Source organism: Rhinoraja longicauda, chromosome 20 (genome assembly GCF_053455715.1).
Source record: "Rhinoraja longicauda isolate Sanriku21f chromosome 20, sRhiLon1.1, whole genome shotgun sequence".
NCBI lineage: Eukaryota > Metazoa > Chordata > Chondrichthyes > Rajiformes > Arhynchobatidae > Rhinoraja > Rhinoraja longicauda.
The window spans coordinates 9,621,928-9,641,681 of record NC_135972.1 but is presented as its reverse complement, the minus strand read 5'-3'; the positions used below and the strand labels follow the sequence as shown (position 1 = coordinate 9,641,681).

General features: G+C 38.7%; 1 protein-coding gene across 1 annotated transcript in view; it reads left to right on the top strand.

Annotated features, from left to right (window-relative positions):
* Positions 1–19,754, top strand: part of LOC144603550 (actin nucleation-promoting factor WASL-like) — a 59,637-nt gene that overhangs the window by 13,637 nt on the left and 26,246 nt on the right. The window contains exons 2-3 of the mRNA XM_078416925.1: positions 17,549–17,683; positions 19,260–19,346. Of these exons, the coding sequence (XP_078273051.1) occupies positions 17,549–17,683; positions 19,260–19,346 (222 nt within the window). The remainder of the gene's footprint in view (positions 1–17,548; positions 17,684–19,259; positions 19,347–19,754) is intronic.

The window sequence follows — 19,754 nt, the reverse complement described above, 5'->3', positions numbered from 1 at the left end:
AAGAGTTGAAATCTTTTTTAAAAGATACAGATTCAAAGAGGATAAAGACAAAGTAAGGCGCCTTTATTTGTGTTAAGATGTGGAAAGCAATGTGTTCAGCCAGCAAGCTTTCACAAGAATCTCTTATGCTTCTGGTTTACTTAATGTTTAACAAAAGGATCAACTATTTCATCTCTACTTACAGGTGTCACTGTGGCTGCTAATACATGCTGAAAGGATTTGGTTTGCACTCACTAACGGTACAATCTCTTTCTTTTTAAACCTACTTTTAGTGCATTCGTATCCAGCTTCCAATTTGCTATTTGGTTATCTGTTCTGTCCACAGTTATTTGAGATGTTCTGCAGTAACTTGTTCCAATGCCATGCTTATATTGTTTCTATGTGTCTTTCTCTTGTTCAGTTATTCGTGGTAACCGATTGTACTAATTTTGCAACCTACTCTTATTTTGCATCTTTCTAGGCCATGGTAGCTACTGCAGCAGTACTTCTATTTTGCCTACCATTTACCCACATCGCATGAAAATTGTGTTAACTGAGATGTTATGTCAATAGAATGGGTGCATCAGCTGCCAAGCACTTCTGCGGTACAGAATGTCATGATGTTGTGCCAGCCATTCTGTCAACTGAATGATTTAAAAAAATAACTAGCTGCAAAAATAAATAGAACATGATTTTGATAGTGCAAAATAGAATGTTGTTGTATTTTTATTTGAAATTAGTTCACTGAGATTATCAAAAAAAGTACTCAATTTTGTAAGTCTCTCTAGCCCTTTTAAGAAAACATTAGAATATTATTTACTACATTTTTCAGAGGGTGCACAATGCTGGTAAGACCAGCATTTATTGCTTATCATCAATTGCCCTTGAAAAAGTGGCGGTGAGCTGCATCCTTCTGGTGAACATGCATCCAAAGTACTATTGGGTGGGCAGTATCAGGATTTGGCTATGTTGAAAGACCTGCAACCCATTTTCAATTCACAATACATCAGATGCTGATGTTCCCTTACTACCCTTGAGTTTCTCAGTAGTAGGTTTGGCAGCTGCTGTTGGGAGTGCCCTACACAAATAACCATAGAGCATTTTTAGATGATCTACACCGCAGCCCCTATGTAGCAAATGAATCTTTTGGATGGTCAACGGTATTCCCATCGGACAGGCTGCTTTGTCTTTAATGTTGTCACGTTTTTTTGGGAGTTGTTACCAGCCATAAGTTATTTGCTGGAGTTAAATCATCGTGTTGTATATTTGTTCCGTCTACTGTATAGTTGAATGAAGACTTTCTACAAAAGGGAGAAATGCTGAGTATTACATAATAGGGTGTTGGGAATAAGGAAGGCTAAAGACATTGCTAGAGGAAACCTTTTTATGAGGAGTTTTGAAGGGAGGGAGATAAGTAATAACAGAGCGCTAGTAATTCTGGAAAGATGTTTCGCCAGAAATTATGTTTATCTTCAAAGGGTATCCACCAAAAGACATAGATGAAGGAAATCATTGGGAAGAGTACAATATTCTCCAGATATAGAAACGGCTGCAGTTGGAAACTGAACAAAACAGCAAGGTATCCGGTATTTAACAACATTGGGTATAAACTGGGTTGAAATTGAAGTTGAATTTTTTAAAAGCTAATACCCTTGAATAACACATTTGTAACATGTACTCACCACAGGAGCCTTTTTGTTTGCATATTCTAAATGGGTTTCAAGAGTTCAGAAATAATAAATTCTCAGATCTGAATATTCTCAAGATATTAAGTAAGATTGAGAATACAAAATGCCAGTAGCCATAATTGGTCTGGCTGGCTGCTTGGCCCACACTATTCTTGCAAATAAAACATAGCTGCAGCTCCCTGGACCCAAATATCCTCCCAACCTTCATCAGCACAAAGAGAACTGGTCCAAGAGCTGCGACTAGACCTTTGTCACTGCGGGCTTTTGAGAACCTATTAATTTTATTTCTATCGTTCAAAAAGTAATCCAATTAAAAAGTACTTGCCACTCTTAACTTTTCAATCACAGTCAACGACCTTATTCACTTGATTGGAGTCACACTTCATATGTCAGTCACAGTTGTCATAAAAAAAACTGAGCTCCACCAAGCCAGTAGTGCTTGCCTGGCCTGTATCATTCCAAAGCTGCATCACTCCATTATAGCTGACCAAGTGTCTTTTAAATTTTGTAATTGTACCTTTCCCATTTTCTTTGGCAGCTCATACCATACATGAACCAGCTTCTGTGTGGAAGAACTTGCTTCTCGGGATCTCTTCAAATCTTTGACCTCTCATTTTAAATTTATGTCCACAAGTTTTGGACTCGCTTACCCTGTGAAAAAGACTGGCTGTTCATCTTACCTCAATCTCCCATGCTCCAGAGGAAAAAAACATCTAGCCTCTCCTTATAACTCAAACCCCTCGTATACAGTAACGTCTTCTTAAATCTTTTTTGTACCTATTGCAGTTTAATGGCATCCTTCCTATCATGGCATGACCAGAATTATACACACTACTCCAAACTAGCCTTACCAATGTCTTGACCAGCAGTCGCATGACATCACAACTCACATACTCAGTTATGGACACAAGGTACTGGTGTAACTCAGCGGGTCAGGCAGCATCCCTGGAGAAAAGAGATAGGCTGCCTGACCTGCTGAGTTACTCCAACACTCTGTGTCTATCTTTGCTATCTTTGGTATAAACTAGCATCTGCAGTTCTTTGTTCCAAAACTCAGTGCCCTGACTGATGAAGGCAAGTGTGTCAAATGCCACCTTCATCACTCTGTTTACCTGTGTTACCTGCACCCCTATTTTCACCATTCTATAACACTCCCCCGGAACCTGCCATTTACTGTGCGAGTCCTATCTAGTTTGTCTTGCAAAACTCTAATATTTTGAATTTATTGCAATTAAACTCCATCTGCCATTCCTCAACTCAAGGGTTGATCAAGATCCCATTGTAATTTTAGATAACCACTTTCTCTCAACAATGCTGCCAATTTTAGTGTCATCCGCAAAATTCCTAACCATGCCACACCCACATTCAAATTGTTAATGTAAATAACAAACAGCAGTGGATCTGGCACCAATTACCTGTGACCTCCATTCTGGGGGGAATAAACCCTCTACCACCACCCTCTTTGTCTCCTATTTTCAAGCCAATTTTGTATCCAAATGATAACCTGGTCCTGGATCCGTGTGACCTAACCTTCTCACGTGTTACCTTGTCAAAGGCCTTGCTAAAGTCCATATAGTCAACGTCTACTACCTTGCTGTCATCAATCCTCTTGGTCACCGCTTTTTCAAAAACACTTAAATTGGTTAGGAGCCTCTCAGCTCAACACATTTGATCTGCATCTGACAAGTCCAGATCTGTGACTTTTCTGCTCTGGAAACGAGCTGGCCAACAAAGAGCACCTTGCTAGTGATTCTCAGTGGAACAACCAGCAAAAGGCAAGTGTATTTTAGGACAACATTTAGACTCGGTGACATAAGGAGCAGTGATTATTTTAAAAGTTAAGGTTATTTGTGACTGACAAGGCAAACTTGTAGATGTGTTTGCATGGAAAGACATAAAATGCTGGAGTAACTCGGTGAGTCAGGTGGCACAAGAGGAGAACATTTTAGGTGACATTTCTGGTCAGGGCCCTTCCAGAAAGGTTTCAGCACATTCTGACTTGGTGATTGTGAAAAGGTTTTGTGGAGTTGGAACGTGTTGCTTGTCCTTTCAAACCTAAAATTTCCAGTTTTGATTGCACAGTGATAGTTCTTCATTGTAATTACGGGGTCTTCTGATGCTTGCACTCTATGAACTAATCTCAGATCTTTTTGAGGCCATTGGCCAAAATAATTTCTTCATCATGGCAAGTTTCAATATAAAAGTGCAAAAGATCTTTAAGTGTAACGAATTACCAATTTTGTTCACTTGCTTGTAAAATTCAGTGTTATTTTAAAGGATGTAGAATTATGCTTGCTTGAAAAATTGGTATTTGTGGTGTTGCACATTGTAGGGGAAAGAAATGGAGAACATTCCCTGGGTTAAAGAGGCCGGGAAATCTCAGGGTACCAATAAAACTTGATTGCCCTTGTGTTACTGCAATGTGCTAATTCTATTCCCTTTTAATGTGTGGAGATTGGGCTGTCATAGCCGTTTCTAATTAAACTGATCAGTAGGAATTTACACATCTCATTCTGTGGTGAGAATACTTGAGACTACACATGTTTCTTTAAATGTAATGTTTTAAATCCTAAAGCAATTCACTTTTGATGAGACCTCAAAGCTCAAACCTATTTATCATCAAATTATCTCTGTCATCCCATTCTAGTTTCCCCTTCCTCTGTACCACTGCCAAATTTGGGACATCTTCTCTACTGGTAGTACATATCTTGAAAAAATATACTTTTTTTTCTGTCAAAGGCTTATTTCAAAAGTTTACATAGTTTTCATTACACACATTGTCCATTGATTTTTGTGTTGGAAGATAAAATTTAAATGTGCTAATTTATTGTGGATATGGCAGTAGGAAGACAGTGTAGCCTTTCACTGTATCCCGTACTTTCTTGAAAGTATTGACTTTTCTTGGCATGCAGTTCCATGACCTTTCAAAGCCATGAGAGTAGAAAGGAGTGCCTTTGCATAGAGTACAACTTGACCATGAACGACACACTTTTCAGCGTTCGTTTTCAATGCAGTTTACTCTTGCTGATTTAAAAGTTTTGCTTGGGAGAGTTTTCTGACAATGAAAAAACTGCTGGACTTTTGTTTTGAATAACTTCAATTTGAATTAACTGTTAACACATATCCATTTGATGTATGATCTAGTACTGAATGCATCAGTACATAAAGTATTATAAGAAAATAACTGCAGATGCTGGTACAAATCGAAGGTGTTTATTCACAAAATACTGGAGTAACTCAGCAGGTCAGGCAGCATCTCAGGAGAGAAGGAATGGGTGACGTTTCGGGTCGAGATCTGTCTGAAGAAGGGTCTTGACTCGAAACGTCACCCATTCCTTCTCTCCTGAGATGATGCCTGACCTGCTGAGTTACTCCAGCATTTTGTGAATAAGTACATAAAGTATTAAAAGGCTTGAGTAAATGCATTTAAATGGGACTGGTATAGGTAAATTAGGATGGAGATGGTGGCTTGAGGAGCCTTTCTGTGTTGTATAACTCTTATTTCATTCCGTGTACAGTCAAAAGAACTAGCTTTTTATGTGGTTGCTAAATGATGCACTGTGAGTTTCAGTTCCTACTTTCCCGACCACATATATGACCCTGAAACCATTTGAGGTACTAATCCGTTTTTTTCTGATAGAAGAGCTTAATTGTGACCGAGTACATACGTGAAAATGTGTTGTCTGTGGTTTCAAAAGGGAAGTTGTGGTTTTATCTTTTTGCCATCTTTGCTCATTTCTGGTGTGTTTCAATTGAAGATTATAATTGAATATTATCTTCCCTTTTCATGCGCAGCACCTATATTCAGAAATATTTAACATTAGCCTTTTCTATAATATAACATTTCTGGATATGATAGTCTGATGAGGCTGTCATCTATGCCCAAAGCAGAATATGTATGTCTGGGATTAGTAATTCCACTTTGCAAGAATGGCCCATTATTTTAAATACTACTTATTGCATAGAAAGCATTTTATCAGGATGCATCACAACTTGGTTTGGGAACAGCTCCATCCAAGACCGTAAGAAATTGCAACAAATTGTGGACGCATCACACAAACCATCCTCCCTTCTATTGACTCCATTTATATCTCGCGCTGCCTTGGCAAAGCCAGCAGCATAATCAAGGACGAGTTGCACCCTGGCCACTCCCTCTTCTCCCCTCTCCCATCCGGCAAATGGTATAGAAGTGTGAAAAGTTTCTTCCCAGCTGTTATCAGGCAACTGAATCATCCTACCACAAACAGAGAGCTGAACTATCTACTTTGGTGACCCTCAAACTAAACGTTATTCCCTTATCATGTATCTATACACTGTAAATGGCTCGATTGTAATCATGTATTGTCTTTCTGCTGACTGGATAGCACACAACAAAAGCTTTTCACTCTATCTCAGTACACATGGCAACAAACTAAACTAAACTGCTGGGAAAAACCAATGTAAATATATGAACCTTAATTAATGGAATACTAACTTTTCACTGCATAGCTGAGGTAAAATGTCATATGAACTTTATTGTAGATTTTACATGAACCGTTTTTATCGTTGATTTTGCATGAGTTTTTATGAACTAAATTTGGATTGAGCAAATATTGTACTAACAATAATGAAAATGGATATAGCTCAAATGGTTCTGAATTTTCCTATGAGATTTTTTTGTAATTTTAATGTCATTTGTACAGGTTTTCTATTTTCTGAATTCCTTTTACCATGCCTCTATAATCAAAATATGATCATTAAAGCTTAACATGTTTGTGGTAGATGTTTTGAAAGTTGTGCCACAAAAGATCAGGGAGATGGTTGGATTTCCTCCATTTGAAATTATCGTTATCAGGCATTGTGCAATGTGAATGTTACTTTATACTTCTCAACCTGAACCTGTATTTTCAGATCTGTTAGAGTTCTTTAGTACCGCAGTCTACCTTGTTATCAGAGGAAAAGTTAGTGAATGAAGATGTGAAGTAAACATAGCACAAAAAGTAAGGACATTTGTGTTTGGTAGATTATTTCTTTGTTGTAACAATGCTTCTTGGCAATAAATCTTATACCGTTGGAAAGCCTGTTTATTTCCCTTTTAAATGGTGCCACATTTGTAAGGAACATGCATTTGTGGGATGAGCAGCAGAGCTGAGTATGTGGGTTGCGCCCATGAAAAATCTGCCAAATCTTCTCTGCCAATGCCAAACAGCTTATTCTGCCATTGACTCTTGTTCGGTGTTGTTTGGTGGATTGGATGATTGAAGTCTGAAGAAACAAGACATATTGGCAATTTAACAATTTATTCATTTAATAAACAGGAGCCTCAGTAGCGTGTGGAAGAACCATACACAGCCACAACAGCCTGGCACCTCCTCATGCTGGTCACCAGCCTGGTCACACACTGTTGTGGGATGGCATCCCATTCTTCAACCAGCATTTGTCGCAAGTCAGCCAACGTGGTTGTGTTGGTCACTCTGGCACGAACAGCACGCCCAAGCTGATCCCACAAGTGTTCAATGGGGTTGAGGTCAGGACTGCTGGCAGGCCATTCCATCCTCTCCATTCCCAAATTCTGGAGGTAGTCTCTGAGAAACCCTGCTCTGTGGGGGCGAGCATTGTCATCTTGGAGGATAGAGTTCGGTCCCAGACTGTGGAGATATGGGATTGCCACTGGTTGCAGAATCTCATCTCGATATCTCTCTGCATTGAGATTGCCTCCAATGATGATTAGCCTCGTTTTTCCAGTGAGGGAGATGCCGCCCCACACCATCACACTGCCTCCACCAAAAGATGTTACTCTATCGGTGCAGCAATCAGCATAGCGTTCTCCGCGTCTTCTCCACACTTTGACCCTATGATCCAACTGCCGTAGGCAGAATCTGGACTCATCGCTGAACATAACGTTCCTCCACATGTTCAGGTTCCAGTGCACGTGTTGCCGACACCAGCGCAAACAGGCCTGATGGTGAAGGGCAGTCAAGGCAGGCCTCCTGGCAGCCCTATGAGACCGGAGATCGGCTGCGTGCAGTCTGTTCCGAATTGTCTGGGCAGAGAGCCGTCGGCCATATCGTCCTGCAAACCTTGACTGCAAATCTGTAGAAGACAGCCTACGGTTCCTAAGTGCTGACAGGGTGAGGAAACGGTCTTCTTCGGGTGTCGTCTTCTTGGGGCGCCCACTTCGCGGCCTGTCTCTGACATCCCCCGTTATATGGAACTTGGCCTTAACTTTGGAGATGGTACTAGGGCTCACTCCAAATAATGCCGCAACTTGGTTTTGCGGAACACCAGCTTGAAGTTGCCTATCGCACGGGCCCTATCCAGATCAGTCAAACGTGGCATGCCGATTCTTGGAGCAGACACCTACTGACCACTATCGCAGGGCCCATGCTCACAGATGCTGCCAATTAGGTGCCAATCAGGCACCTGATTGTCAGAACCTGGAGATACCAGAAGCTCAAAACAAGAGTCAATAGCAACAGCAGAATAAGCTGTTTGGCATTGGCAGAGAAGATTTGGCAAATTTTTCATGGGCGTAACCCATATACTCAGCTCTGCTGCTCATCCCACAAATGCATGTTCCTTACAAATGTGGCACCATTTAAAAGGGAAATAAACAGGCTTTCCAACGGTATAAGATTTATTGCCATGTTTATATGAAGATTGGGTTGGTGACTTTTCTTCTAAGAAACACTGGTTATGCACATTGTTGTGATTGACTTCCCATAATTGTCACTAGCTCTTTTTGTCATTGGGAGTTCATAAGATGTTCTTTTTAGCTCAAAGGCAAAAAAAAAATCCCAGCAAGGGAACTAATAATTAAAAGTACAGGAACAGGTGTCTTGCATACAGCAAATCAGGCATTTGATAGAACGTAATGATGAACAAGTATGTCACAGTAATCACACATATCAAAAAGAAATGGATCTTTTTCAGAAAAAAAACCTGAATTGAACAGACTAATGAGAAAAACTGAGAAGTCAATCCTGAACTTGGCTGTTAACATTAGCAGGTAAAGAGTTTCGAAATCTTGAGATGACTTGTAGCTTCTCTTGAAGTGTGGTCTAACCGAGTAGATCAATATGGGGCACAGGATTCTAAGAAATAACATTTGTCTGAGTTCCAGCATGATAATCCAAGTAACATCAGAGGATAAACAGTGTGACTTGTACTTAATAAACCTTGTGTGCATACATTTTATTACATATGTAGCAGATGTTTAAATAAATTGCATTGTCCTGTCTTATGGTTTTTGTAAGGAGTTGCTGGGAGAGTGGGATCTATTTGTAAACCAGCACTGATATATTTGGAGCACATTAATGAATGGTTTTCCAGTAAAGTTCATCCATGGGATGAAAATTGTAAGTGTTAAAATTAGTTGACAGTATTGATTTGACATGGATTTTACAAAGGTCCCTGGAAAAAAAGATCTTGATATGGATGGGAGAAAACCAAAGGCTGTATATCTTAAACAATAGCAAGAATTGGGGCAACAGATAGAGATTCTGAATCAGGGTTGATTGGATGTAGAATGTAATAGCCCTTTACTATTTCATTTGTCTTGCTTTTGCATGTATTACCATCATGCCAAAATATTCATATATCCAGGTTGTGGAAGAATCAAAGTAGAAATGAGCTACTGAAAAAGGACAGATTTGGTGGTGATAAGCTTTGATGGAAAATATTGACGTTTGCAATTTTTGATTGTTTGAATTTTTCAGCAGTTGATTATGACTTGGTCATTGCTGGCAAGATTATTTAGGACAATGTTTGGGTAAACTGCATATGATCAATGAGAGGTCTAATTGCCCTGTAAAAATTTGCATTAAAAGATGGAGGATATTGGCTGAACAATTAAATAGACAGTGTTTGTTTGGTATGGGGTATTATGCTGAAAATGGGTGCTGAGTACAGAGGATAATAATAATAATAATAATAATAATAATAACACATTTATTTTATATAGCGCTTTTCAAGATACTCAAAGATGCTTTACAAAGCAAACAAGACATAAAAACAAACAAACAAACAAACAAAAGATTTGTCCTGATGGGCTGAATGGGCTTTTATAGTTTTGAAATACAAATTTAGAAATGTTTATCCATTTTTCCCACACCAGTGAGTTATAATCAGATTAGAAGTACATAATTTGATTATCAGGATAAAGCAATTAAATTGGATTACATGTGCGCAAAGAAGGAATGGGTTTTTGAAAATAGTGTCAAAAGTCTAATGAAAGAAGGCATGAACAGTCCAGTAAATCAGAGGAAAAAAAGGTAGTTCTGAAGGAAGGTGATTGACATGCAATATAAGTATGTTCTTTCTTCGCAAATACTTTTATCTGCCAAGTGCTTCCAGTATCTTCTGTTTTTATTTATGGAGAGAAATAGTAATTAGGAGAAGGAAGAATGGAATCTGAATCTAATTTTGGCAAATCTTTGATCGTGACACCAATTATATATGATAAATAAACAAAACAGCAGGGAACTGAGCAACCTAGTTTCCCCTTTAAACTTTCAACTATCTTAATTCTACATTCCTTGTGTTCAATTATTCAATGGTTCCTTTATTATCACATGTACCAGGTACAGTGAAAGTCTTTTTTTTTGCATGCAGATCAGTAAGATTATTGACACACTTACATGCAATAAGTACATAATCCAGGTATACCTCCGATTGTCTGGAATCCTTGTTTCCAGAACCTTGCCGGATTGATTATCTGTTTTGCTGGACCAACAATTCAACAGTTCACCTCTGAACAACTAATTATGCCTCTCTCATGTCTCTAAAGTACCAGGGACAGTTAGAAACTCAGATGAAACAAATATTAAATATATATTAAATTTACAGCTAAACTTGCATTAGTTAACGAGTTGCCCTCAGAAGTCCCGATGAGGATCAGAGTGTGGCCACAGCTCGTTGGGACCTTCTGCTCGCTGCTCAGAATCAGTTTCTAATTTATTAACTACTCTATTTTAGAAATGCTTCTGCTGTGCCAAGTAACTCCCACATTAATTTAAACTATTTAAATCATCACTGCTGGAAGTTCTATGGTATGACTATTTGCTGGTTGTCTGGTCAGTTTTTCCATGTTGTCCTGTAGTCACACAAACACCAAACTGTGCAGCTATATCTCATAGTGAACTCTTTGTAAGATTTATGTGATATTTTATCAATAACAATCTGATATGTTAAAACAATATTCTCTTTAGGCCAAGTCAGTTAAGCCAAATATATCACGGTTACATTTAATTTTACAATATTTTCCTTCTATTATTACTGAGAATCCTTTTGGTCAAACATTATGTAGAGACAAGGGACAGCGGATGCTGGTTTACAAAACTAAAGAGAAAATGTGCGAGCATAACTCTGGCAGCATCTCCGAAGGTCATGGATAGGTGACGTTTTAGGTTGGAACCCTTCTTCAGACTGTAGATGTTGACCTTTATGTACACATTCTAAACTAGTTTGTTGACCTTTATGTACACATTCTAAACTAAAATGAATTTAAATAACTAATTTCTTGAATATTCTCTGGTATCTCCTGAATTTGTAATTATTTTTAATGTGTTTCTGGTGATGACTGAAAATCAAAAACAAACTGCAGATACCAGAAAAATGGGACAGAGTAATAATAATAATAATAATCAATTTATTTTATATAGCGCCTTATCACATGCTCAAAGCGCTTTACAAAAACAATTAACATAGAAACAAACAGACAAACTATCCTGACGGAAAAGCGGCGAATACTCAACGCCAGCGTCCTCTCACGTCAGGGTCCGGCAATAGACATTAAAAAGCACAAGACACACAGATATAATTTTTTACACAAACAGCCATCACAGTGATTGCTCTAGGCATACCCTCACTGTGATGGAAGGCAAAGTCTTATCTCCTCCTCATTCTTCTCCCGTGGTGCCACGAGGTGATCGAGGCTCCCAACTTTTTGAAGCCCCCACCGGGCGATGGAAAGTCCCAGGGCCGAGCCGAGCAGGCCGATGAAGGTCCTGAGCCCCCACCGGGCGATGGAAAGTACCGCGGCCAGGCCACGCAGGGCGATGAAGAGCCTGCGGGCGGGTTGAGCGTACCTCGCGCTTCGGGGCGGTCGAAGCTGCTACGGCTGGAGCTCCCAAAAGCCGGTCGCCAGCCAGGGACCTGCGAACTCCCGATGTTGCGGTCTGCAGGGCCCACGGCCGAAGCCTCCGAGATGGTAAGTCCAGGCCCTGCGACCGGAGTCTTTGAGGTCGATCCCAGCTGGAGGCCGCCGACTCCACGATGTTAGGCCGTAGCGCGAACGGAGATACGACACGGTAAAGGTCGCATCTCCGTTGAGGAGGAGATTTGAAAAAAAGGTTTCCCCCAACCCCCCCCACCACCCCCCTACATACACAGAATTAAAAATAAAACAAAACGTACATTTAACAACGACAATGACAAAAAAACAAAAACAAAAAAACGGAGAGACTGCCGGTGAGCCGCAGCTGCAGAACACAGCCACGCCCCAGAGTACTTTCAATACTCAACATTTCATGCAACAGTCTTGTTGGAAAAATAAATAAAATTAATTTTTCAGGTCAGTGACCTATTCTGGTCATTGATATGAAATGCTAATTCTGTTATTCTTTCCACAGAATGCTGCCTGATTTTCTGTTTATTTCCATTACACTGATTTTCTGTTTATTTCCATTGACACCAACATTGGTCATTTATAACTGAACATGTTCATCACATTTTTCAAAAGCAACTTTTCTCTCCCTTTGTATCCAGCAAACTACTGTCAATGTTGTATTAAATTAAACTTGGGCAATCTGGCTGATTAAATCCTTTTTAAATGGATTGGAGAATTGTCAAAGCTATAATGAGAAGACTAATTTATCTCGATCCTCTCTTATTGCCTTGCTTAAATTAAATACTGAATCCAAATAAATTACACACAGGCTAATGGAAAACTGGAACTCGTTCCCCCAAAGAATTTGCTGGATTTACCTGGTGAAGGAAATTAAAGTTAACAGAATTAAAGGGGTTTGTTAGAGTTGAGCTGAAGATCTATATGTATGAGTGGAATAGGTTCAAAGGGTTGTGCAGATGGCTTAAAGCAGTAACTATAATTCAAAATAATTTGATTTTTGTCATTGTTAAATGACAAACTCAACTCGAGGAAACAAAATGTGAAGGCAATTTGCGAAGGCTACAATTAATCAAATTGAGAGCCAACATTTCTATTGATGCTAATTGGATATGATAAATACATTGAAGACCATTTTCCTGCCCCCTATTTTTCTGCAGTTATTGATCAAGAGATTTGCACATCACTTCGTATGGAAAATTCTCTTTTATGTTTCTATTCTTCGTAGATATGGCTTTAACTGATACAGATTTTGCACCCTGAAGATTTCTAGATACTGTAGGTGCAATATTGTGATTGTCCTAATCCCATCCTCAATGTATATTCTTGCCAGAGTGAGACACCACAGTGGAAAGGTGGCCATTCCTGACATTTCTGCAGATGCTACACTGGGTGTTGGAGCAGCAGAGTGAGAGAGTTACAAGTTGGTTGGAGAAGGCAGGCCATGCCCAGTGGTGATACACCTACAATCATTCATCCACTGATGCCCCATTCCATTTGGCTGGTTGACTGCAATAACCAAGGAGAGTTAACTGACCCAGATTATGCATGACCTAAACAAACTATCACCTGCCAAGCAATCTGCCACCGGTGAAATTAGGCATTTCAACATGGAGCCATTGGTGAAGTTTTAGAACTGCAGATGATGTGGCCTTGATTCCACTCAAAGCACGTCAAAAGATTTCCTGGTATTAAAGGAATTGAGGAGCATTTGGATAGGCAGAAGAATGTAATTGGAGATGAAAAAATAGCTATGATTTGGTTGTCACAGCAGGCTCAAGGAGTGAACTTTTCCAGCTCCTGTTTCTTGTCTTCCCATGAACTGTATAAAACATGTTTTTAATCTCATCGCAGCGTAAAGACTCCATACAAGTTCTATAGAGACTTCAGAATACAGAATGATTTATTGTATATTTTAATCTTGGACCGAACTGCTTACTAATCATTGTAAAATTAAAAATACTTGAGCCCTTATGTATGCAGATTAAAGCACTATAGATTTTATAACAATTTTGAGACTTTTGACCACCAGTTTGTTAATCATGGAGAACTATCATCAATTAATATTGTCTCTAGCTCAGGGTAAAAGTTCCATTACAAGATTGCAGCCTGATTCTTAGATCTGCATCATATTGGCAGGAGACTGCCTTTGAAGTTATATTGAAGCATGAGCGCATTGTACTTATTAGTATAAAATAGGATACCTATGGTAGAAAAGCTGTCTTTTTTTGTTCAGTCCGTAAGTCTGTATATGACCCTTTAAAAGCTAATAAGACAGTTTCTTCATAGCTCATTCTTTGAAGACTTGTTTTGATTGCATTGTTTTTCAAAGTCGACCCAGGTCCCTGTAAACCAGCTTTAACAATGCCATATCTATAAAGCTACGCTCAAACCATGCAACCAAGTTTACTTCCCACTCAAGTCTTTATAGAAAGTAAGGATTTTGGAGAATGATGAGCTGCTGCTCTGCTGGAATCACTTTTCCTTTTTTTTGTAAAAGGTTTCCCACCACGTCTATCAGAGTAGCAATTTTACGCAGGAAATGTCTGACGACTGTTCATTAGTTCTTTAATAGTTTGTTACTTCGTTAACATGACCATTATTATTTATTGAATCGTTTGTTTGTCTTTTCAGAAAATCGAGGTCTAATCTTGGATAATAATCTATCTATTGTGTCAAGAATTTGTTCATTCTTGCTGTGCTCCAGTATTTTATTGTAGTACTGACTATAGAATTTTGGTCTTTTCCAGTGCGGTCTTGGCAAGTTTCTTTGCTGCTTAATGTGGACAGACAAAATGTTTTTTTTTGCAGTTGTAGGGCTTTGCATCTTATTCACCGTTGATTCCTCTGGCCATGAGCATTATGTCTTTTTTTGTTGTTGAATTGTTATGTGCAAATCTTTCTTTAAAAATAAATTTTAAAGTTGTACCTCTTTAAAAAAGTATTTCAGAATGTGTGAGAGCATATTCTTGAAATTGGATTAGGTTTAGCAAAAAATCTTAAATTATACTTGATAGTAAAATTGTATCAGTAAAAGACCCTTAGTTTTCTTCATTTTGCATCCAACTGTTGTTAACTTTGGAGTTGTATATGAAATAATGATATAAATTGATATAAATTATTGAAAGGTTTTGCGAATTTCTCATTTCTTTTAATACTTAAAGTTCAATAATGTTGATGTCACTTTGTTGAGATATGTGATCACCTTCAGAAAGAATTTTACTCACTAGAAGCCATTGAGCATTTTAGTGTGTGCTTAAAAGTATCAACTTACCAAGATTTCAATAAGGTTGACGTTACATTTTTGCTGCATGCCTCAGTTACCAAGGATTTCTTAAGTTCTTACCATAGCATTTTGCAGAGGTTTTCGTGGATGCAATGCTTTTCCTGTGGTGGCTGGGTAGAAGTAACAGGACGGAAGTCGTTCTGGCATTCATTCTTTCTTAGCAATTTTAGTTGAATCTGGGCAGTGGGCCAGTGTGCACAAGACAGACTTTAGTAATGTGCATCTCCCATTACTTCACTGATCAGCAGTCTTGTCTACAGGAAGTGGTCAGGGTTATTTTTTCCCAAAAACAAAATATAGTACACTTGTGAGACAATAATGTCAATTTATTAATGATGAAACTGAATTACCACAAATAAGATCACATAATTTTCGATACACATTGTTTTGGTACATCTCTTTTAAATAATCAGCTTGCAGTGAATATGGGAAAAATCTGCAAATCTTTTCACCAGAGTTTCAACAGTGTTAGAATTTGGATTTTGGCACAGATGCACCATTAATATTTTCCGGGAAAGGTTTCTCTAGGCTTGGTATCTATCATTCAAGTTCTGAAATGGCATAAGTTTTAATGTTGACACATAGAACTGTTGGCTCCGGTTTACAAAACAGTGCTGGAGCAATCTTTGGAGAACGTGGACAGGTGACGTTTGAGGTCAGGATGTGACACGTCACCTATCCATGTGCTCCAGAGATGCTGCATGACCTGCTGAGTTACTCCAGCACTTTGTCTTTTGTGTTTAACTTTTAATGTTATTGGATAAAACAATTTCTGACATCCAGCTTGTAAGGATCAATAAATATAATATTACATCCTTTTAATGTGCTATTTTCTGGGAAGAATGCTCTGCCTGCCAGCTGTCCTATAATGGATTTGGCTTCTAAGCTGAAAATACATTTTTAAAAACTTTTAAAAAATTTATTTACAAATGACAAAGTATCCCTCACGAAGTTAAGACCTGCTTTCAGATGCAGAGAGGTGGGGGTAGGCAAAGACAGAAATTTCAGAAATAATTCCAAAACTTAGGGGCGAGATAATTGACAATACACCAAACTAACTATGTGAAGTGAAAAGCAAGTGGATGATGCATGAATACAGAGTTCTTAGAGAGCTGCACAACTTGAAGGTTAGAGGTACAGAAGGCAAGGCCAAGAAGAATTTGAATGTGATGATTAGTTTAAATTAGATTCCTTCATAGTGGATTAGAACCTGGGCAAGCTAATTCTTAAGAAACAGAAACGGGTTGACAGCAGCACATACGTACGACACCCCCACCGTATTATGCACACATCTCACCCACCACCATAGCCACATTGCTCTTTTCCCTTCCTCCGTATGCTCATCCCCCACCCCCGAGTCCTACATTTCCCATTTATCCCCCTCCCAACTACCTTCCCCTTTCCACGTCCCCATCCACTCTTATCCCATCCTCCAGCTTTTACATTTCACTTTTTTCCCCACTTATCTGACACCCTTTTGTCTCCTTTTCACCTCTAGCCTTTGCTGCTTATTCTATCCATCTGTGAATTTCCCCTCATTCCCTTTCCCACCCCTCTGCATGTATCCACCTATTACTTTCCAGGCATTATCCCACTTTCCAACTTTCTCTACCCCCCCCGCCACTCCACTCAGTCTGAAAAAGGGTCCCGACCCGAAACATCTCAAGTCCATTCCCTCCACAGATGTTGCCTGGCCCAGTGAGTTCCTCCAGCAGTTTGTGCTTTGCTCAAGTCCAGCATCTACAGTTTCTTCTCCCCAAAAGCAAATTTGGTTGTTTTATGGTAACATTAGGATAACTTCCCGTTGGAGGAAGATCAGGGATTAGAAGCTCAGCTAAAGGTTGAATGGATGATAGTTGTTAAGAGTCATATGCTATTGTCATATGTTCCAAAACAGGTCAATGAAATTCTTACTTGCAGTAGCACAACGTGTTTAAACATTGTATTCAGTAGACAACATAATAAACAAAAAAATAAGTTCAAGATATAAGAACAAACATGATAGTGCAAAGACGAAAACAATGCTCCCAAGTCCCTAGTGTTGGAATGTACAGAGGTTCATGTAATTTTACAGTTTCAAACTAAAATATGCATTACACCTGTGAGATTTGTTTCACAAGTGCAATATTGTAATGAGCTAACAATATTGTAATATCTGCTATATATTTTAATGACTTCAAAATTAACAGTAAAATGTTTCAATACTTGTTACAAAGCATATTTTTATTTTACTGTTGTGCCGTGTGGTATAAGGCAATTACCAAACCCATTCAATAATCTTGTTCGCAACTCGATATTCTTAAATTAGAAAGGAGTAGTTGGATCAGTGTTCCATTTATCAGGCAGTCAACACTGGAAATGTTTGTAAAGTCAGATAAACTTGAATTTAATGTCATCTAACTTGTTCAATTTGTTAATTATATAAGTTACTGTATAATTGAAATATTTAAAAACAACCTAACTAAGCACTGACTTTATTTTTTCTACCAGACTCTCTCATCAGCTGTTGTTCAAGTATTTACAGCAGAACGCAGCTCTTACTGGACAAAAAAATGCTGTGGTGTTGCCTGCCTTATCAAAGACAACCCACAAAGATCTTACTTTATTCGAATATACGATATAAAGGTACGGTAAAAATCTTTTGTCCAATAATTGTTCACTTCATTTAAGGGTATAATAGTCGGTACCTTTGGCTTCAGTGTTAGACTGACAGACTTTGATTCTGTTCTTTCTGATCCTATTCCCACCCAACTTGCTTTCCTACTCCTAAATTAAAAACTGATACCATTTGCAATGGTTTCTTCACTTATTCCTTTCTCAGTTCCATGACTGCTATCATCAGTCTTTTCATATAAAACGATTTGTACAATTGTGGCCATTAAACTACTGCCTTATCTCAACTCTTCCTTTCCTCTTGAAACCGCTGATGCCTTTCAGCCTGAATATAACCTTTGGCCCTATTTTCTCAACCATCTTGGGAATTTGTTTGGGTGATTGGAGAAAAGATCGGAAAGGGAAAATGGTAACTTAATTTCCTTCAATGTCCATGATTTGAGTCTGCTCTCGCTCTTCAGCTGCATTGCTTCATATCTTTACTCTTTTCTCAAATCGGTAATCTGCACCTCGTTCTGCTTTGTTCCTAGCATCCTTTTCTAGCAAACTTCCTGCTCGTGTAATTTTGGCAGCGGAAGAATCTCCATTTGTGTTGTTCACTCTGTGGCGTTGCCGTTTACATCACATGAGCAGTTCTTTTAAATAAGGGCAAAAACACTGCAAATTTGTTCCAAATTTCTCTTCAAACGGGCTGCCAGTATGAAATGACACTGAAAAGAAGGAAGAGGCGAAAGCCAGCAGCCACAGAATGATGTTTATAATATTTTTTTAAATTTTAACGACAAACTACTGGAGTAAAGCAGCGGGTAAATCAGCATGTCTGGAGAATGTGGATTGGCAATTTTTTAGGTTGGGACCCATCTTTAGGCTGATTGTCGTAGAGGGAGAAAGCTGGAAGAGAGGTGGGGATGGGATAAAGTCTGGCAAGTGACAGGTAGATACAGATGAGGGGGGTGGGGTTGATTGGCCGATGGTTGGACAAAGGGCAGAGGTGAAAAGGCAAAAGGTAGTGAGATAGGAGAGAAGAGGTGTGAAATGTGGAGCCAGAGGAAGAAATATAGGGAGAAATTAGTGCATGTGGGACACAGAGAAGTGGAGGGGGGGGGGGGGGGAGAGGGCTGCTTTTGTAGTTTAGTCACCTAAAATTGGAGAATTCAATATTAATACCGTTGGGTTAAAAGCTACCCTCGCGGAATATGAGGTGCTGGTCCCCTCGTTTGCATGTTGCTCACACTGGCAATGGAGAAGGCCCAGAACAGAAAGGTCAGTATGGGAATGGTAAGGGAAATTAAAATGGTTAGCAATCATTGGAGGCAAAATATATTAAAACAATCAGCAGGATGGGAAGGCAGCATCAGTGGAGAGAGACTGTTAATGTTTCTGTTCTGATAAAACCCCATTAACATGCTTTGGTAACTCTCTTATCTGCAGCATCCAGTGTTTTATGTCATCAACATTTGCAGTCTTTGATTTACATTCTTCTTTTAATTCTAAATATCGTGTTAAAATCAGAACCCCTAATTTAGTATTTTGGGAATATGTACTTTGGGAATTTTTTATTGTACTAACTTTTTTGTTTTTGTCACAGGATGGGAGGTTATTGTGGGAACAAGAAATTTACAACAATTTTATTTACAATCAGTCCAGATCATACTTTCATACATTTATTGGTGATGTAAGTTCTTTCACTATTTTTAATTCGAGTTTTGTGTATTTCTTTGATATATCATTGATAAATAAGTATCTGTTGTGGGTGTTAAAATGAACAATCTTCTTACCGGTGTGTTAAAAATATGCTGCGGTTGATGTTTCTGTTTGATCACCCAAGAGCTTCCTCACTTGGAATGAAATCACTCTCTTTAATTATCATCCACTTCAATTAGTTTTGTAATTTGTACCTTCCAATATTGCCTATTTTCCATTTTGATGGTTTGTATTAATTTTGTATCTCCCTGATCTGACATGATGTGTGCCCTAGAATTTGCAGTTAGTTGTGGAACAATTATTTCATTGATTTAAAGAAAAGCTCACCACAAGGATCTGTAATGTCTGAGAACTTTCTGACGTTTTGTGTCAGACTTTA